Source organism: Corvus cornix, chromosome 6 (assembly GCF_000738735.6).
Source record: "Corvus cornix cornix isolate S_Up_H32 chromosome 6, ASM73873v5, whole genome shotgun sequence".
Lineage (NCBI taxonomy): Eukaryota > Metazoa > Chordata > Aves > Passeriformes > Corvidae > Corvus > Corvus cornix.
In genome coordinates this window covers 2,265,756-2,286,114 of record NC_046336.1, presented here as the reverse complement: position 1 = coordinate 2,286,114, position 20,359 = coordinate 2,265,756, and the positions used below count along the sequence as shown (strand labels likewise).

Here is a 20,359-nt window from a genome sequence, read left to right as displayed (position 1 = left end):
AGCCCCTGGAAGCATCGCCCCCTCCATTCCCGCCTGCCTCGCCCCCAAGCCCAGGCTCCTGTGGCGCCGCTCGCAGCTGCAGCGCCGCTCCCGGAGCCCGAGGTCCCGCCTGTGCCGGCTCTCAGGCACCGCCCGCGGCTCCACCGCTTGTCCCAGCGGCGGCGGCTCCGCCGGTAGCCCCGCTGTTCCCGCCGCCCCCGCCAGCCCCTGCGGCTCCAGCGGTAGCGCAGCCCGCCGCTTTCGGTGTCCCTGTGCCCGGCCCCAGCCCGGCTCTCCGCTCCACACCAGCCCAGCCCGCCCGCTTTCGGTGTCCCTGTGCCCGGCCCCAGCCCGGCTCTCCGCTCCACACCAGCCCAGCCCAGCCCGCCGCTTTCGGTGTCCCTGTGCCCGTCCCCAGCCCCGGCTCTCCGCTCCACACCAGCCCAGGCCGCCGCTTTCGGTGTCCCTGTGCCCGGCCCCTAGCCCGGCTCTCCGCTCCACACCAGCCCAGCCCGCCGCTTTCGGTGTCCCTGTGCCCGGCCCCAGCCCGGCTCTCCGCTCCACACCAGCCCAGCCCGCCGCTTTCGGTGTCCCTGTGCCCGGCTCTCCGCTCCACACCAGCCCAGTCCGCCGCTTTTGGGGCCCGCCCCGCCCCTGCCGGCGGCCCCAGTCCCGGCTCCGGCCCCGCTCCCGATGTCCGCGGCCGTTCCAGCAGCCCCTGCCCCCGCTGCGTTTCTCTGCCGCGGCTCCATTGAACCCGGCTTCAGCCCCGCGCGCTGCGCTGGGCCCGCCGGCAGCTCGGCCTCCTGGCGCCGTGGCTGCTGCAGACCCGCGCAGAGGCTCCACGCCAGCCTCTGGTACCGGCCCCAAGAGCTGGTGCCCTTGGCGGTGCCGGCAGCAGCCTCCGCCTTTGCCTCCGAGAGGATTCCCACCTCCTACCCCCCTCCCTCCCTCGCCTGCACCGTTCCCCTGGCAGCGACCGCGTCTGCTGCTCCTCTGAAAGGAGAAGCAAAACGCCAAAGTTCCATCTCGAGGAACGAGCCCTTGCAGAAGGAAATAATATCTGGAGACGGTTCTTCCAGATGTGTCCAAGGAAAAAGAATGTCAGGGTAGGCTTTAGTTGATGGGGGGACTATGCACACTGGAAGATTTAGCACACAAGAAGGGAAATACATCTACTGATTCAAGGTACGCTTTTGGAGGGGTGCACGCCTTTGGGAAAATCTGGGAAGAAAGGGGATTGCTTGGTTCAGAGGGAGAGGGGCTGATGCATGGGAGACTTGTTTTGGAGGTTTTAGAGGCATTGGAATTGCCTGAAGAGAGAGCTGTGGTACATAGGGGGGGACAGCGGGGGGATGGCCTCAGAGATGGGAGGAGGGAGTTTGGCAGATCGGGGGGGCTGAGGATGCTGCAGAGAATGGGATAAAAAGGGTTGTGTTAATTTTGACCTCGAAGAGCGAAAAATTGGAGACTCCAAAATTCAGTGAAACAGAGGAAAAAGAATGAAGGAAGAAGGGGGGGAAGGCCAGACGAATGTGGAAAATGGAAATTTCCTGACGGAAGGCAGTTACTTCATAAGTCACTCACCAGAAAAATATTAGAAAACATGCATCAAAAACTCCTTGGGGTACTAAGGCTTTGTGTGATCACTTTCTAAGGAATTATGGGTGCATTGGAATCTATGGGTTGGCTAAACAAATAACTGAAAGATGTATGGTTTGCCAAAAAGTAAATAAAAAGGTGATGAGAAAAACAACTCCAGGAGGTCGTGAGTTCAAAGTATCCAAGTGGACTTTACTGAACTCCCCCAAGTGCAGAGGTGGAAATTCTTGTTAGTAATAACAGACCATCTTCCCCATTGGGTGGAAGCTGTTCCCAGTGTCAGAGCCACAGCCAATGTAGAATGTAAAACCCTCTTAGAACAAATTATTCCCAGGTATGGAATGATTACTAAGATAGACACACTTTACATCAAAAGTTTTACAGCAGCTAACTCAAGCCTTAAGAATAAAATGAGAACTACATAGCCCATGGCAGCCACAGAGTTCAGGACGGGTAGAGAGGATGAACCAAACTTTAAAGAGAACCTTAACTGAATTAATAATTGAAACTCAAATGTCATGGGTAGAATGCCAACCTCTGGCTTTATTGAGAGTTCAGACACAACCAGGTCAGACCTGAGAGTGTCACCTTACGAAATGATGGTTGCTGTTGAAGATGAAAGTTCGATAAGAAAGTTTCACAGATGCGTGGGCCCGGCCGAGAGATCTCTGAGTGTGGAGCCTGAGGATGGGACAGAAATGGAAGCAGGTTTTGATGTAGAGTGGAAGATGTTTGCTGAAACATTGATCACTGAATGGGTGAGAGGACAAAGGTTGGAGATGAGCTGGAAGGAGATTTTTGTGCTTAGGACAGAGGTATGTGACTGCAAACAAGGACATGTTTTTCACCGGGTGGGGGGGGTCTCAGGAAGAGCAGAAGTAAATAGAAAACATGTTTTTGCCAGGAAGAGAGCTATGGCAGGCAGACAAGGAATGTTGATGTGGCAGGAAGAAGAGAGGTCTGAGAGTGTTCCGTTGTGAGCTTGAATTGTAGCTTGCTTGCTCTTGTGAGTGGATGGTGGTGACTCTGGGGTTCTATAGGATATGTACAGTACGGTGGTGGCAGTACCTAAGATAGGCTATAGGCAAATGTGAAGGTGTTGTGTATGGTGCTTGTTGGTTATGTCTTGGGATACTCAGCAAAGAAAGGTGTACAGTGCTCTCTTGAACAGAAAGCGGCTTCAGTTATGCCTACAAGCTGTGGCTGACAGCTGTGGGGCTGGCTCTGGATACCCACTCCCTGAAATGCTTTTGTGACTTTTCCTATGCAATAAACAGCTTTCAAGAGAGCTGCCTGAAGTCCAGACATCCTTCATGAACCCTTTTCCTATAGTTTGGGTTACCCTTTTTGAACACCCAGAATGAAACTGCTACCTATGAATTAGGGGAATGAGCATTACAGAATATGTCAACACAATTGCAAGGACCCTTGAAGGTTTGCGGTTCAAAGGGATAATCCCTCAAACCACTCCTTTAGACTTTAAAATCCGTAACATCCATCCAGGGGAGTGGGTGTTAGTAAAAACATGGAAGGAGCAATCTTTAGCTGCACAAGGGAAAGGTCCTTTTCAGGTGCTACTGACAACTGAGGCAGCGATCCGGGCCAAGGAGCGAGGGTGGATCCACGGCAGCAGAATCAAAGCACCCGTGCAGGAACCTAAGGAGTGGACTAGAACATCTAAGCCTGGGGATACCAAGGTAACTCTTAAGAGGGAACTGGGGGTTAATGCGCTGGGAAAGCCCAAATGATTCAAGAGATACACCAAGAATCACACCTGACTGGGAAATAAGGCCAAGCTTATAGCAGTGGTTTCAAGTGTTGCCTGGACAAGTCCTGAGACACCTCCGATACCCTCCTTGGGGAGGAATCCTTCCGCTCCAAACAGGAGGATCAGGACTATTTTGGGCTGAGGGTTCTCATATTCTGCCCTTAGCCTGTGATTTATTCAAAAAGGAGGAGGAATTGCTACCTCCAAGAGTGCCATACCACATACCCTGTCTAATTCATCCCATGACTGGACATGCTAGCTGGGTTCAATGTAAATGTCCAGGCTGTAAATGATGGCGGTGCTGCGGCCCGCCCGCGGAGGGATCAGCGGCTATGCGCATGCGCAGGCGGAGTGATCCGCCGGGAGGGACTATTTGTGATGCGGTCCTGCCGGCGGAGGCATCACCGGTGATGCGTCCCCGCCCGCGCATGCGCACTGATCCGCGCACCCGCAGCCATCTGCGCACGCGCAAGGATCCGCGCACGCGCAGCTGCCAAAAGGAGCTTCACTTTGGGATTTGAAGGAAAGTTGAAGAAAAGGGACAGTTTAATAAAAGCTTAAGGAAATCAGGAGACAGCAGCACAAAGGGCGCTCCGGGCGGGTGCTTCGCACAGAGACAAAGGCGCACCTTTACAGCCAAAAGATCGCCTTTAACAGCGAGCTCCCGCAGCCAGCTCCCAATCCCAGCCCGCCTTCCCGGGCAGGGTTTCTTTCGGACCAGGGCTGCGTTTCCATCCCCCGCTCTGGGAGTCACCAGGTGCGTTAGGAGCGAGCCGATCCCGCTCCCTGAGACACAAGGGCTCGCTCGAGGAGACCGTTCCTGTTCCTCTGTTCCAGCCACTCTGCTCTCCCCAAAACACCATTTCCTCGGAGCTCCTCTGAAACTGCATTTCCATGGACCCAGGGCTCCAGAAGCTGCAGAGCCGTGCGATGGGGTTTTTTTGGGAAGGGACCTTAAGCTCTTGTAATAAGAATTTCAGGGCTCTAAGACTCACAGAACGATTTGGGCTTGGAAGGACCTTAAAGCCCATCCAGTGCCAGCCCTGCCACAGGCAGGGACACCTCCCACTGTCCCAGGCTGCTCCCAGCCCCAATGTCCAGCCTGGCCTTGGGCACTGCCAGGGATCCAGGGGCAGCCCCAGCTGCTCTGGGCACCCTGTGCCAGGGCCTGCCCACCCTCCCAGGCAACAATTCCTTCCCAATATCCAAAATAAATCATTTTAAAGCTGTTCCCCCTTGTCCTATCACTCCATGGCCAGGTGGAAAGTCCCTCTCCAGGTTTCCTGTAACCCCCTTTAGGCACAGGAGGGACCAAGCCAAGAATTTTCTCCTTTTAATTTAGTTTTTTGTGGCCCCAGCTCCAGACTCTTGGGGACTCTGGATCATTTGGACACCGCTGGCCAAGGACCCCCATCCCTCCCTCTCTGGGGGTGTGAAACAGCCCCAGACTTTCACAGCATCATCCCAAGGCTGTCCATCAGTCTCTGGGGGCACAGATCCCCCACGAGGCTCCTCTCCAGGACACCCCATCCCACCCATCAGCTCGGGAGCTCCCACTCCACATCCCAGGAATCCATGGAGCCCTGATGATGGATTGCCCAGGGATCTGTGGCTCAGAAGATGGCACTGTTTGTGGGAGGAAGGTTCCAGGAGGATATTCCAGGTAATTACAGGCTGCTGGCTGACTTTGACTGCCAGCAAAGTCAGCCAATATTCCCAGTGTGGAACTGGGAGCTGCTTCCCAGCCTGGGCTGGGAATGTCAGGATTGAAAGAGGAGTTTTGTCAGTTAGGGATGGCTCCCTTCTCCTCAGCTGGTTTTAATTTGGTCATTTGGTGGAAAACTTTAGATCCCAGTTCCTCTGGGGGCTGCCATTGGTACCCCGAAATAATTTGATTTTCAGGGCCATGTTTCTGTTTCTGCTGTTTCCTGTATGTTGTTCCTTGCCCATAACAAATATAAATATTACCTGTGACCCTCCCTCAGAAACAACCTTCGTTTCTCTCATTTCCCTGCTGTTTTGGGGCATTTCGGTCCCTTCCTGGTGCAATGTCACTCGAATCAGTGGAAACAGGCAGAGGATAATTTTGCTCTCTGATTTTTTTGTCATTGGTTGGAAATCTTGTCATTAGAGGAAAGAAACTGTTTGCCAAATATCCCATATTTATAACAAGCTCTTTTGCACAGTGCAGTTTGCCCTGTTAAATTCCAGCTCTCTGAATCTCAGCTGCAAATTAATTGTATCTCATGAGGGCAAATTTAAAGCAGTCCAATAATGAAAAAAAATGAGGTTGTAGAAAATTTGGAAATAGAAATTATCCGCTAAACAATTCTTTGTATCTCTCTGATTTCTGTGAGTCAGTGAACCACACTCCTGACATGGCTGAGGGAGGCTGCAGTGTGAGGAGAAAAACAGAGCTGAGGCCTCACCAAACCATGGCAGGGCAGTAAAATAATTAAATAGCCTGGGGGTGGTTTTTAATTCCTTTGATTCTGAGAAGGTTTTTTGCCCAACAAATGTAGGAAATGATGTTTAACATTCTGCTATCTATTACAGGAATTAACATCACTGTGTCCAAGGTCTGGCAGTGACTTTGCAGGCAATTAATCCCACGAGGTGAATTAATGCCACGCTCTCCACAGATGAGTTCTGAAGGAAAAAGGGCCTGATTGGCTGAACCAGATCCAGTAAAATAAATGGGATGTGGGATCAGCTGGGTTTTAGGGGCTGCTCCAAGCTCATGGAGCAAGAGCTGCCAGGAGGACACGGTCACCCAACCTTGGGATATCCCTCTGGAGGTGTCCAACCCCATCCCACCTCTGGGTTGGGCTCTGGGGCAGCACCAGGAATTGTTGGTACAAAGGTGGCTGGGAAGAGCAGGGATTTGTCACTGGGGTGCAAATGAGCTGCTTGTTTAGGAATGTTTGGAAAAATTCCTCTTTGGAGAGCTCAGGAAGGAGAACTTGGCCTTTGTGTGGCATCAGGAACGTCCTGCTCCTGGTATGCAAATATTGTTCTCTGTGGTAAAATCCTTCCCACCTCTTCTGTAAAAAATCTCCCCCAAAAATCTTGTAGCTTCCCACCAGCTGCACTGAAAACAGCAAAACGTGACCTAAATAAATAAATCTGATATTCCATAAAGCACAGACCCTCCTCAAAGTGAAATTTGCTGAACCATGGTTGTGACTTCATTTTTTATCAGTGGATTATTTACAGGATTTACTGTATTTGTATGACAACATTCATCAAATCAACATTCCTCTGGGACTGGTTGTTATTTACTTTAGGATTTTTATTTCTATTTTTAATTGCAGAGGAAAAGGTGTGTTAAAAAAAATACTGGGAAGAGAAGATGTGGTTTTGGAGTTACTAGGAAATTCAGCGTGAGGATGTACAATTAAAATACTGTTGGTTTGGTTCTCATGGTTGGGGGGCTGAACCTTGAGTGGGATTTATGATAATAATACGTGAGGAACACATCAACAGAACAGGAAATGGAAAAATTGGCTGCAAACTGCTGTTTTCTAGAACTTCTTCTGTGGCTGCATCTCTGTGCCATACGTAATTCTGGATTATTTGTTATCTCATTACTTGTTAGGGCTGCTCTACTTCCAGATTCTCTGACCAGGCAGAAATAGCTGTTTAAAATGTGCAAAAAAAAGGGCAACATCTTATGGCAAAATTTCACTGGGGTTTTGTTGAGGGTCATTTACCTGTGCAGTGAAACAAATCCCACTTCTCCTGGGTTAAATGCAAGGCAGCCACAGTCAAAGGTCAGGAACTGACCAATATCAGCAATATTTGGTCTTAATGAAATCAGATTTTCTTTCAGCTGTTGGTTCATTTTTAGGCCACTTGAAAAATCATAGAATGGTTTGGGCTGTAAAGGACAGAGTTCATGAAGAGTTCAGCCTCTCCATAGCAGAGTTAAACCAAGTGTTAAAGGTGAGTGGCTGAAGGTACAAACACTGGCAAGGAGGTTTTTAGGGAAGATCTCAGCTGATCAGTAAAATCCTCATGACATCTGACCCAGGCTGGGTCAAACTGGTTGGTTTGGGCTTGAAATAGCTGCCAGAGGTTGTAAATTCAAGCACAATTCCACAGCACTAACAGAAGTGGACTCCAAAGATCCATAAACCAGCAGGAAATGAAACTCTCTCCGATTTTATAGCTCCCAAAAAGGGAACCAAGAGCCTCCAAAGCTCACCTGTTGTCACTTTTTCCTCCAGGTGAGCAGAGAGGGATTCCAAGTGATGGCAGCAGCCCAGGGAGTGGAGGTCCAGATCATCCCTGTTGTCCTCCAGCAGATCCTGCAGGACAAGGATGGAGAGCCAAGGACACTTCCAGTGGGGTTTGGGAATCCTCGTCGTTCTCCAGCACCAGCTGCAGGAAGGAGGTTGGTGTTGTACCTCTGACACCACCACCGAGAGTTCTTCCAATATTTTGATGAAGTTTGGGTGGGAATCAAGGAGGCCAAGCTGGCATCCTTGGCTGAGCAGATACCTTGCTCCCAGGATCCCAGCCCGCAGCCTTCTCTGTGATCCATGGAGAGACAAATGGGTTTTGTCCCTGTGCCAGCACAGGAAACCTCAGCCAATCTGGCAATAATTCCCAGAGTGTGATGGAAACACTCACAAGGACTTCAGGCCCCAAGCAGGGCCTTGAGGAGACATCCCCTGCACTGCCTTTGCATTAAAAGTGCATTTTTCACTAATTAATAACCCATTAATAACAGATGGGAAACACCAGCCCTCCCTAATCAATAGTGGGGTTTCTTTGGGATCTGGGGCAGCAGCAGGTGCTGCTCCTCGAGCACTTCCCTCTCTGCAGGGAAACTGCTGCAGGACTCCCAAGATGTCCCCAGGGACACCACGAGAAATGGTTGGGAATTGGGTGACAAATGTGGTGGTTTTGGTAAATATGGAGAAGGAATCCTTCTGTTTCTGCATTCTTTCCTCCCAAACACAGAAGTGTTTCCTGTTCTACAGCCACACAAACCCCACCACTGACATGCCTTCCATGAACTGACTTGTGGGAGATTCCTGCTATTTTTTTGGGCCAAATATTCCTAAACAAGCAGCTCATTTGCATATAATTAATTAATTTTTTCATTAAATTAATGAAATATTATTTGTTTGCATTTTTCCTCGGTAAAAAGCAGATGCTGCACCCTCAGAATCCCACAAACCAAAGACACTTCGTATCAACAGGTTTGAACACTAGAAAATTTAAATACTTCATACCCAAATTCCCTGAAGTCAAATAGGAAATAAAATAAGAAATAAAATAGGAAATAGAAATACAATATACGGAACTTTAGGATACTTTTACATCCTCTTTTATAGAACATTTCTTTTTATACCACACGTTCTCTAAGCCTGGCAGATCAGGAAATAGAGGAAGTGGAAAATGGAAGTCTGTTATGTCTGAAAAAGTTATTTTAGGTGGGTTTAGATATTTCTGAAAGGCAATAACTATAATTTGCGTTTGTTTTATTTTTGGAGGTCAGAGTATTAAAATTGGCTGAAGTTTTAAGTGGATAGAGGTGGAACATGGTACCAGGACCGCAGTAAGCACTCCAGAATGGCTGCTCTGAAAAACAAACTGCACATGCAGAATAGATAATCCCAGAATTCAGAATTTCACTCTTTCCCAATTTTTATTTTAAGTAAGGGCAGTTTCTTCCCACATCTGCTAGTCCAGGAGAAACCAGACTGATGCTTTTGGGGCAAACCACGCCCATTTCAATCAGATTTGTCAGAAATGCTTTGTTGGGGTGAATTTCTGTGTTTATATCTCCCAAGCAGCCCCTGCTCTCTCCCCTCCTGCAGGTTTGCTGTATTCTGAGTGGAGGAATAAACAGGGAATTCATTCCCACTCCACGCAGAGGAGCTGATTTCCCTTCCATCACAGATAATGCCAGGAGGAGGAACTGTACTGCTCCAAACTCCTGAGCTTTGCCAGGACATGTTCGGGATACGTGGGGTCTCGGATTGGCTGGCAACGAGAAATAACCGAGGCTGGAGAGAAGTAATTGGAAGTTGGAGAGAGACTTTCCACAAGGATTTTTTGGACAAGCGGGAATGGCTTCAAATTAACAGAGAGATGGGATATTAGGGATAAATCCTGCCCTGGGAGGGGGTGAGGCCCTGGCACAGGGTGCCCAGAGAAGCTGTGGCTTCCCTGGATTCCTGAAAACGTCCAATGCCAGGGCTGGAGCAACCTGGGAGAGTGGAACTGGGATGAGCTCTAAGGTCCCTCCCAGCCCATTCCTGGCTGGAAATACGCCTGGAAATTTCACGCTGGCTCGCTCACACCCCATTTTCGGGAGATTTATGGCACGGACCGCAGGGATCGGTGCCAGCAGCGGCGGGAGCCGCTCCCGGTGCCACTAGATGGCATCGCCAGCCCACGATTCGCCCATCCCGCCGCCTTGCCCTGGGAATGACGCGGGGATAACTCCTGGAGCTCCCGATCCCGCTTTTCAGGTGAGCCGCGCTATTTGTCGGGTGCAGCGGGGAGCGGGAGCATCCCTCGGGAGGTGGGGGATGAAGCACGCGCGGATGGAAAAGCCGCTGGAAAAGGTCCTGGTGAGCAACCGCAGGGTTGGAAACACCCGTGAGACCCGCGGGAGCCACTGGATCGTGACACCCGACACATTCCTCGCCTGGCGAATCCAGGTGGAATGCTAAAACAAGGGGGGGGAATTGTGGAAACGCCGCATTCCATAGCGGGAAGGTTTTTTTTTCCTGTGGGTTAGAGATCACCAAGGAGTTAAATTGTGTTTGGGTGTTTCCCAGGGATTGCTGCTTCCCGGGAAAACGGCTTCTGTACAGCAAAAACAAGCCAGCGTTAACAAATATGTGACTATTTGTGTCCTCGGGTGTCAGCTCAGCTGAGATGGAGAGAGTTTAATGAGCTCTCTGTAGGCTTGTGAAGGGGGGTGTTTACAAAACATGTGAATTAAATTCTCTTGTTTGCACGGGAGACATCTCCAACTTCCACAAAAGTTCAGCCGAACCCACGGCAGGTTTGCCACGAGGCAGTGACTAAAATAAATAATGTCACAGACAGGAAATGGCACAGAAAACAAACCCACAGCACCCACAGCAGCCGTGCCTGTGATAGCTGAGGGTCAGTTTGCTGCTGGATGTCTCCAGGTAATCACTGAGAGCAGGGAAATTAAATTATATTAGTAAATAGATGTAATTAATATTACACATTATATGGAATATATAATTAAATGATAATATTTGGGGTCACATTCTTTCCTGAACTCGTTTCACTGAAATGGAAGGAATATCTCCCCTCACACTTTTGAGATTTAAGGCAGATCTTCTAAAATTATGCCTGAAGTAACTGATATTCAGATAAACCTCGTGGTAAAATTTGGTTATTTCTAATTTTGCAATGTGTGAAAGATGTTTACCCATCTTTACCCCTTTTCCTGACTTCCTGGGAGTTTCCTCACTGCAGGACAAGGCTCCTGTGGCTGTGAGATTTTGCTCCCTTTGTTGGAAGGACACAGAAAGTGGGATCAGCCAACTCTGGTTTTCCTAAATTCATAGAATTATAGAATCCTGCAGTGCTTTGTGTTGGGAGGGAACTTAAAAACATCTTGTTCCGCCCCTGCCATGGGCAGGGACACCTCCCACTGTCCCAGGCTGCTCCAAACCCCAGTGTCCAGCCTGGCCTTGGGCACTGCCAGGGATGCAGGGGCAGCCCCAGCTGCTCTGGGCACCCTGTGCCAGGGCCTGCCCACCCTCTGAGTAAAGAATTTTTTCCTAATATCCCATCTGAGCCTCCTCTCTGTCCTTTTAAAGCCATCTCCCCTTGTCCTGTCATCCATCCCTTGCAAATAGTTTCTCTCCAGTTTTCCTGCGGCTCCTTCAGGCCCTGCGAGGCCACACTGAGGTCACCCCAAAGCTTCTCCTCTCCAGGCTGAACAATCCCAGCTCTCGCAGCCTTTCCTCCCAGCAGAGCTGCTCCATCCCTCTGCTCATCCTGGAGCCTCCTCCGGATTCTCTCCAACAGCTCCGCGTCCTTGCTGTGCTCAGCTCCCCCCGGCTGCCATTCCCAAACTCCTCCCGCTTGTCCCGGCGCCTCTCCCCCCTCACCCCTCCGCTTCCCCCGCACCTGCGGGGCGGTGCCGGGCGGGGCGGAGGGAGGGGTCGCTGCCGGGGGTCCCCTGCTATTTAACGGGGCGGGCTCGGAGCCGCCCCGCACCATGCACCCCTTCGGGCCGCCCCCGCCGCCCGGCCGGGACCCGCGGGATGCCGCGGGATGCTCGGCTCCCTTCCCGGGCCCGCAGCCGCCCGCAGCCAACCCGTACCTGTGGCCGGGCGGCCTCTCCGCTCCGTGCCTGCCCTCGGGGGCCGTGCTGGGCGCGGGGGCGGAGCGGGGGTGGCCGGCGCTGTCGCCGCTGTCCCCGGCTCGGCCGCCCTACTCGTACTCGGCGCTGATCGCCATGGCCATCCACAGCGCGCCCGGCCGCCGCCGCACGCTCAGCCAGATCTACCAGTTCGTGGCCGAAAACTTCCCGTTCTACCGGCGCGGCAGGGCCGGCTGGCAGAACTCCATCCGCCACAACCTGTCCCTGAACGACTGCTTCAGGAGGGTGCCGCGGGATGAGGGCGATCCGGGTAAGGCGCGGGCTGGGAGCGGAGGGATGCGCGCACAGCGGGAGCGCCACCGGGCTCCTTCTGTCCGCAGGCAAAGGCAGCTACTGGACGCTGGACCCCGACTGCGAGAAGATGTTCGACAACGGGAATTTCAGGAGGAGGAGGAAGCGGCGAGCGGAGGGGGCCGGAGCGGCGGAGGCGGCCGGGGACAGCGCTGGGGAGCAGCGGGTGGCGCGGCCACCCCCGCCCGAGGCCACCGCCCGCTACGGCCACGCCGGGGGCCAGGCCTGACTGGGCTCACCCCCAGCTGAACCCGGGCACGGGAGAGGGATGGTTTTGTCCGGTGGAAATGTAAGTTTTTATATAGGTTTGGTACTACAGGTGCAGGGGGATGGGGATGGGTGTGCAGGGCTGGCCTTTTCTCCTTCCTCCCTCCTTCTCTCCCTGTCCCGTCCCACCAGAACCCTGGAAAGGCTTTAATCTCCTGCCACACAGGTGTCCCAAGCAGCTTTCCATGGCCAGGGGCAAAGCAGAGCTCCCTGCCAGCCCTCCTGGCTGTGTTTGGGGAGGTGGGTGAAGGGTTTGCAGACTGGGTGTCCCAGAGAGGCCAGGAGATGCTCAGGATGGAGATGGGCTGGGGGTGTTCACCTGGAGAAGAGAAGGCTCCAGGGAGACCTCAGAGCCCCTTGCAGTATTTAAAGTCAGCTTATAGAAAAAGAGGGAGAATGAATTCTTACACCAACAGCTAGGACAAGGGGCAGTGGTTTTAATCTGAAAGAGGGGAGACTTAGATCGGATATCAGGAAGAAATTCTTTACTCGGAAGTGCTGAGGCCCTGGCACAGGGTGCCCAGAGCAGCTGGGGCTGCCCCTGGATCCCTGGCAGTGCCCAAGGCCAGGCTGGACACTGGGGCTGGGAGCAGCCTGGGACAGTGGGAGGTGTCCCTGCCCATGGCACTGGATGGTTTTAACGTCCCTTCCAACCCAAACCATCGACTCCATGAGAAAGCCAGAGGGATGTGCCCTCACTCCCAGGATTTGTTCCCAGGGAACACCAGGCTGGCACAGAGGTCACCCAGCCCCCATCCTCTGCAGCATTTCTAACCAAGCCCCCTTTATTTTTCCCCAAACACAATCACATCTCTGTGCCAGCCCATGGAGCTGACCAGAATGTACATGAGGAATTTCAGATTTAATTGAGCATCCAAAACAAAAAGCTGATAATTCAAATTTTTTGTGTATTATAATGGGGCTATAAAGCAAATTTGAACCAAAAAAAACCCCACAAAAACTGTCTGAGAACCTAAAAAATGTCAGAGATTTGAGTCCCTGGTGAGAGGGAAGAATCAGCTGTGCAAAGGAAGTTTTTCTTGGCCTAAAATGTAGTAAATTGTGTTTAAAAAATATCCGGTTTACAAATATCCACCTTGGAGTGAAGCAAAGAGCCAACTGAACTTGTCAGCCAATACCCTGTGAGGGTCTGTGTAGATAAATTTATTTTTTATTAATTCCCTATTTGCAAAAAGCCTCATTCAAGAAAATTTACACAAAAAGGGGAAGTGAAATTTCTGCAATGGAATTTAAAATATTTCAGACAGAATCTCTTTGTTGCCATTATTATTTTTCCAGGGTTTTCAAGGAAGAAGACATTTAAATGATAGCCTCTGTTTCCTTTTCCAAGCGGGGTAGGATCCTGTCCAAGGGTCCAAGCTGCCTCTGGACTGGGGTATTAATTCCCTAAGGAATGGGCACACGTTTGACCTGGGAAGGATGGAGAAACTCCTGCCTGGCAGCGCTGGAGGACCCTTCCCAAGACCCCGGACCTCAGAGCTGGGCAAGAAATGATTTCACTGAACCCACATTTCCTTCTGCTCCAGGATACAAAATTCCAGATCTGACTGTAAGGGCTGAATTCCCGATTTTCTCCTGGGATAAAATACCATTGCAGGGCCCTGGAAAAGCAGGAAAACAGAACCCCAGGAGGCTGCAGGAGATTCCAACTTCCCCAGCGTGGTCCTTGCTGGCTCACCTGGGTCCTGGGGCAGGGAAATCCATGGAGAACTCGGTGAAAGGACCACATTCCACTGCAGAACCTTTTTCCAGGGACAGTTCTAGATGATGATTCAGTGTGTATGTGGAGGCCCCCATTTGTATTTCTCTGTGCTTCTGTTGTGCTCTGATCCTATTTTTGTGTATGGGAAAGGAGATGTTTTTAAAATAAATCGTTGGAGCAGGGAAGTTGCAATCGCTGGGAGCAAAAGCAGTGCCTTGAAGGAAGGGCTGCAGCAGGTAATGAGGCTCTGGGCTAATTACAGCTGCAGGCTTTTGTGGGAAAGGTGGTGGGATGCTGGGATGGGCCAGATTCCCAAGGAAGCCCAGAAATAATGGAGGTGGTTTCACCAGGAGGGTGCCTGGGAATCAGCCCAGGGGCTGGGATGAGGCTCTGGAGGAGCCATTCCACACTGGGAGAAGGGCTGAGGAGGGTGAGTTGGGGATGTCCAAAGTGAAGTGTGCACCCTGTGACCCCCTCCTGCTGTCCCCAGACCCCTGCCACTGGTTTGTCACTGGTTTTCTGTGTCTGTGGGAGCTCAGGAAGTTTAACACAGGTGAGAATTACGGGGGGATGTTCCTGCAGTTGGATGCCATTTCTGCTCTCTCCTGGTCTTGGAAATATTAGACATCCAATGGGGGGATTGGTTTCTGTGCAGGGCCAGGAGTTGGAATCACTGATCCTGATGGGTCCCTCCCAGCTGAGGATATTCTGTGATTCTGTTCTGTAATTCCTGCTGGAATTTAGAACAATTTGTGCTGCCAGGAACAGGTTTTGCATCATTTTCACCATTTCCCCCTCAATAAACTAAACAGGATTGAAAAGGTTTCGCTGTTTGAGGGAACACCCAAAAAGAGCAAGAAACCCATGGTTCATTTCAGCCAGGGTGCACTGGGAAATGGGAATGACATCAATAAGTTACGGAAAAGCTTGGGAAAGAACAGAGTTCTGGAAGCTCCACGCTGTGCTTTTCACAGGGGAAGGTGCAGCTCTGGCAAGGAAACAACAACCGTGGTTCTTTATTCAGGGATAGACCCATGGAAGTAGGGATCTGGCCTGTTCCTTTACCCAACAGGATAAACATCCAGGAATTCTGTACTCTGGAGCAACGTGTTGCCCTAAATAAGGAAGAGAAGGGGCTGTCAAAGACTCATAAATGAGGATTTGGGGAGCAGGCAGTGATGCAGGGCATGAAAGAAGAGTTTGCACCTTTGAACATTTAATCCTGGGCTGTGCTCTGAGCCCAACTCGGGGCTGGAGGGTTCCCGAAGAAAAACCCCATCCCTCCTCACCCCTGGCAGCTTTTCCTCCCAGGAGGGGCTGGACAGAGCCTGGCAGTGCAGGGGATTCTGGCTGTGTGCAAGCAGTGCCTGTGGGGTGTCCCCTGGACTAAGCTGGAGGGATGGAAAATTCCCCAAACCACACAGGGTCTATCCCTGCAATGCCTCTGAGGGCAGCAGAGGCTGCAGAGCAGAGCTGGAGGCTTCACTTCTTCAGCAATGAGTCTGTGAATTATTTTGCTGGCTTTAATTGATGTTCTTCCAGTCTCAGTTCTATTTGAACCCAGTTGCAGCAGCAATAAATCTCTATTTTCAGCGTGATTATCACTCAGGAGGAGCCCATCACAAATGCAAACAGGATGTGATAACTCAGATTTATTTCTCCTTTTTTCTTTTCAATTTTCCCTCTGCTCCAACACTCGCCTGTGATAAATCCTTGTTAAGCACTGGGATTTCCCTGTGCTTTACTGTGGGATAACACGGCTTCCCAGGATTTTTTTGTTGGAAAACAGAAGAGGGAGTATTAAATTTTATATTGTGGGAGGAAAATCAATACAAACCCGAGTTTCCATGTTCTTGGGAGTCATCAGGACTGGAGGGAAAGGAAGTTGTAAGTAGCTGTTAGTACATAAAAAGATCAGGAAGCTCATCCTTTTCTATGTGTTGTCTAGAATTCCATGCTGTAGGAGACAGGAATTCGAGCCCTGGAGAAAAATACTTGGGAATATACGTGGTGGGAGCAGGTTGGATGTGAATGATTTGTCTTGGAACCCGCAGAACCCAGCTCTGTGTGGTGTCTGGGTTTTTTCGGGATCGTTGCATTTCCTTGGAATCCTGGGAGCACCCAGGGACCAAATCCTGCTCCTGTAGGACTCCAGCTCCTCTCCCTGTGCTCCCAGGGGTATCCAGGCCCTGGGAAGTACCTGGTGAGGGGCTGGATTTATTGCTTTGGGGATGGAACTGGTTTTTCCTGCTGCAATGGTGCCAGACAACAACACTCCATGAGAATTCGGGATTCTTGTCCTGCTCCCGACACTCAGCTCTGGGATTTCTTCTTGCCCAGAAAATCTTCCATCCCTGGAAGTGTCCAAGGCCAGGTTGGAGTGCCCTGGGATAGTGGAAGGTGTCCCTGCCCATGGGATGCCCATGGATGGGTTTTAAGGTCCTTCCAACCCAACCCACCCTGGGATTTGGGCACCCCAATTTGCCAAGCCCAGCTCCCCGTCCCACTCTTTGCCCAGGGACTGTTTGGAAATGCTGGATTTTTTCTGGATAATGCTCTGAGACACTCCTGGAGGGGAACAGGTCCAGTAAGTGCTGAGTGAGGAATTGCAGAAGGGGAAATGGTACCTTGAAGTAGGGGAAAAATCGAGCTGTAAGAAGAGCACCTCTGGTGTTGACTCTGAGATCTTGTGGGTGGAACAGGGACTAAAAACTCCGTTCCTGCCTGCAGCAGTGGCATCTCAAAGCCCAGTCTATCAGCCAGGATTAATCTGCTCTTTTCACTGAGCTTTCAGTCAATATGACAGCACACGGCTGAGCTGTGTTTGCCTTTCTTTTAAGGAAAACACTTCTTTATCACCTGGATAACCACGGAGTAAAAGGAAGAATTTTTCATTCTGGGGTGATGTCTGCTGTGCTTGGTGAAGGATTTCATATTATTGTCTCTGATATCAGCTTAGATCATTTACAACTGTCAGATTTTGATAGAACTGGTATTTTATTTTATTTTATTTTATTTTATTTTATTTTATTTTCATTAGGGGCCAAACTTGCGCAGTGTTGCTGCTTATGCAGAGCCCAAAGGCACTCGTGAGTTGTTCCATTTTGTGGAGATGAACTCATTAATTTTTCTTCAGACTAAGAAAAGCCAATGCAAAACCATTTCCTGTGCTGAAGTTAAGTCACTTTCTGATCACTTCACAGCAGCAGAATAGCAGAGACTCTTTTTAAAATAAACTTGGATTTTTGCTGTTCATTTCTAGCTGGGATTTTTTTACTTACAATTGCTTTTGGAAAGATCAATACATTTTATCAGGCCTTTTATGAAACGTCTTCAAACTCTACCCTGGAGCTTCTTGCTCATATTAAGATTATTTTCCTACAGCCTGAAGGTGAATAAAGTTCTTTACAGTGCCCAAGTGTGTAGGTGAGCAAGGGATGTGCTCAGACCTTGTGAGGTGTAAAACAGCAGTGAGAAGAACTCACAGCTCAGCTCCAGTCCCTTTCTCCTCTGAAAGGAAAGCTCCAGCCGAAACACAACCCAAAAATCACACAAAGAAGTTGTTTGGGGGAAAGATTCCTCTTCCCCACAAGTGGAAATGTTTGGGCAGTGCTGGAACAAATCCAGGCTGCCTGGGAACCTCGTAACGGAGGAACAGCCCCAAGAGGGAAAGAGTTTTAACACCATAATTAAAGGGTTTGGATTCCAATGAGCAATTTTGAACATCAGGCTTCCTTTTGTTTCAAAGTTACACATCCCATCCCTTCAGGTTCCCAGTGTGAACTTGCTGGAGCTCACAGAATTCCTGGAGATTTTTTCCCCCTTCACTTTGGTTTCTATAATGGGATAAATAAACATCTCACAGCTTGTTGAGCTCCAAGAAATAAAAGTGGGGTTTCAAGCTGTTGCTTTAGGATGGGAAGCCAGGGATTCACAGTTTCTTACTACAAACAAGCTTAAAGGAGAGATTTTATCCCTTTTTAGAGGAAGGAACTTCTGTATCCAGGTCTGTCCTCAAGCTGAGTTTTGGGGTTGCCAACACAGTGGGTGGGACAGTTGGAATTAGCAGGAAAAGATTGACCTGCTAATCTAAAATAGTCCAGAAACAGCTCATTTGGCACATATTGCATCCAAACATTGCTTTGTTTTTAGCTGTGCAAAGGCTTTCCTTGACACAGCAACCCTGAGCCATGAGCAGAGGAAAAGGGGTTTGCACTGCTGCCACATCAGGGGGCATTCCAAAAAAGAGGAAATTTTAAGGATTCAAACTTAATCTCTGCTTTAAATATATAAATCTAACTTTTAATAATGACACCTCTTTGGAAACTGTATTTTAATGTACATACTGACATACAAAAACTCTGTTGTGGGGTTTATCCATCTCAATTTAGATGGGAAGTTCTAACAGGGATTTGGTTTTGTTAACGTTTCCTTTCAGCACTCAAACCCACGGATGTTAAGGATGCAGAATAAACACATTTTTTATCTGCTGTGACTCATGAACATTTCAAGTCAGATTTCTGCTGTTGGGACGCAAAGCTTTGTTTGAAATGACACATTAGTGACAAATGTTGATATTTAATACACCATTCCCTTCATCAATAGCTAATTACCACAATTAGCTGTGCATGGAGTTAATTATTTCTCCCTCCCATCTTCTGGGCTCGAGTAAAAATACTGAAAAAACATTTGTGAGTTTGCCTTTCAGTCCCTGAGAGGGGTTTGCCCTCAGATTCAGGTTCCAAAGGTGCTATTTCCCCAATTCAGGAGGCAGAATTTGGGCTGGTTTTGTAGGAGAGGCAGAGTTTGGGGGGGGTTTATTAAGGTCTTGCCAGGAATCCACAGAAATTCCTAAAGGGATTTGTAAGTGGGAGTGAGATTGCTAAAAAGCAACGAATCAGCAAAGTTTAAGTTAGATGAATGGAAATGAATGAAAATGTAAAAGCTGGAGCTGGCCCTTCAAGTGGTGAGATCAAAGCTCAGCTGCTCTTCTTGTGGATGAACTTTTAATTAATTATAATCTGTGTTACAGATAGAGATGACAGCAAATATTCTGATTAAATTAGCAAAAGGATTACCTTTGAATCCACTCAGCTGACCAAGGTGAAGCCACCTCACCTCTCCTTCACTCCCTGTGAAATTCTTCATGAGTTTAAATCAATCCAACCCTTTAAAGGGTTTAATTGGCAGAGTTTAGGGTTGCAGTGCTCTTCTGGCACAGCACCTTTTGCAGATGTCATCAAGTCATGAACATCCACCTAAAAATGTGCTTTTCTTTGCTTCCTTGCACCCAGTTTGATTATTTCAGTCCTCCTGATGGAAGCCCCCCTCCATTTTCTGTTGTAAATGCAGTCACAGCTATAATGAAACATTTTTTTCTTCCACATGACAAAGTTTCCCTTTCACTCCCATACTTCTCCTCCTCCTGCATTTCAGTTTTCACCAAAATTGCAGTGTTTTCTCCTGCCCCAAACTTGCTGTTTTCCCAAATGCCGCAGTTGACATTTTCTGGACGAGTTCACACTCGCCTCCCTCAGGGTTTGCTTACTGAAATAATCATGCTGTGCCGAGAATAAAAACTTTGTAAAGTCACATTTCATCCCTTTTGGGGTTGATATTCAGTCCTTTTTTCCCTCTAGGGGATGTGTGAGGAGCAGGTGCCATTAACTCCCCCTACACGCGGCAGTGCTGGCTCCTGGCTGCCTCCTCCTCTCCTGCAGCGTGAGGCACAACTTGTGCTCCTTTCAGCCTCTTCTGGAAACTTCTTCCCACCCTTGCACCCATTTTTCTGCAGTCATTTTTCCTGCTGTAACAGATGATACCCTCAGATGAAGGATAGGTGGATCTCTTGCATTTTTCTTGAAGGGATACGTTCTCAAATAAAGATAAATTAGTCTGGTGGCATCTCCCAGTTTCCATTTATCTTGGTATGTGTACTCTGAGTTTCTGACTCATCATCTGCCACATAATAACTCTTCTGCCTTTCAAATAGTGCTGGAACTATCCAGATTATCCAGATAATTGGGGAATTAAAGCACGTAAGACATGCAGCACATATGGAATATGTCTATAAAATTAAATAGTGCCAGAATTAAATAGAGACACCAGAACCATACTGGTCTATACTGGAATGAATCATGGAATCCCAGACTGGTTTGGGTGGAGGGGACCTCAAAGCCCACCCAGTGCCACCCCTGCCATGGGCAGGGACACCTCCCACTGTCCCAGGCTGCTCCCAGCCCCAGTGTCCAGCCTGGCCTTGGGCACTGCCAGGGATCCAGGGGCAGCCCCAGCTGCTCTGGGTGTGCAGGAGGAGAGATTTTCATGAGTATGGAAT

General features: G+C 49.6%; 1 protein-coding gene across 8 annotated transcripts; it reads left to right on the top strand.

The window, feature by feature from the left end:
- Nucleotides 1–1,760: 1,760 nt before the first annotated feature.
- FOXI2 (forkhead box I2) lies at nt 1,761–18,643 on the top strand. 8 transcript variants are annotated; one of them, XR_005602184.1, is made up of 5 exons: nt 1,761–3,278; nt 4,708–5,012; nt 7,579–7,745; nt 9,181–9,837; nt 12,062–12,147. XR_005602184.1 is itself a non-coding variant. In XM_039553911.1 (3 exons), the coding sequence occupies exons 1-2, from the start codon at nt 11,577–11,579 to the stop codon at nt 12,259–12,261; spliced, it is 615 nt and encodes a 204-aa protein (XP_039409845.1). In that variant the 5' UTR covers nt 11,086–11,576; the 3' UTR covers nt 12,262–12,321; nt 13,651–18,643. The 8 variants fall into 8 exon arrangements, 4 of the variants coding, with proteins under 4 accessions (XP_039409845.1, XP_039409844.1, XP_039409843.1 ...); XR_005602185.1 differs by lacking the exon at nt 12,062–12,147 and adding an exon at nt 11,831–11,913; XR_005602187.1 differs by lacking the exon at nt 9,181–9,837 and having other exon boundaries at nt 12,062–12,144.
- The last annotated feature ends 1,716 nt before the right edge of the window (nt 18,644–20,359 follow it).

What these genes read in the sequence shown, in the direction of transcription:
- FOXI2 (XM_039553909.1), top strand. Translation starts at nt 11,577, where the DNA reads ATGCACCCCTTCGGGCCGCCCCCGCCGCCCGGCCGGGACCCGCGGGAT.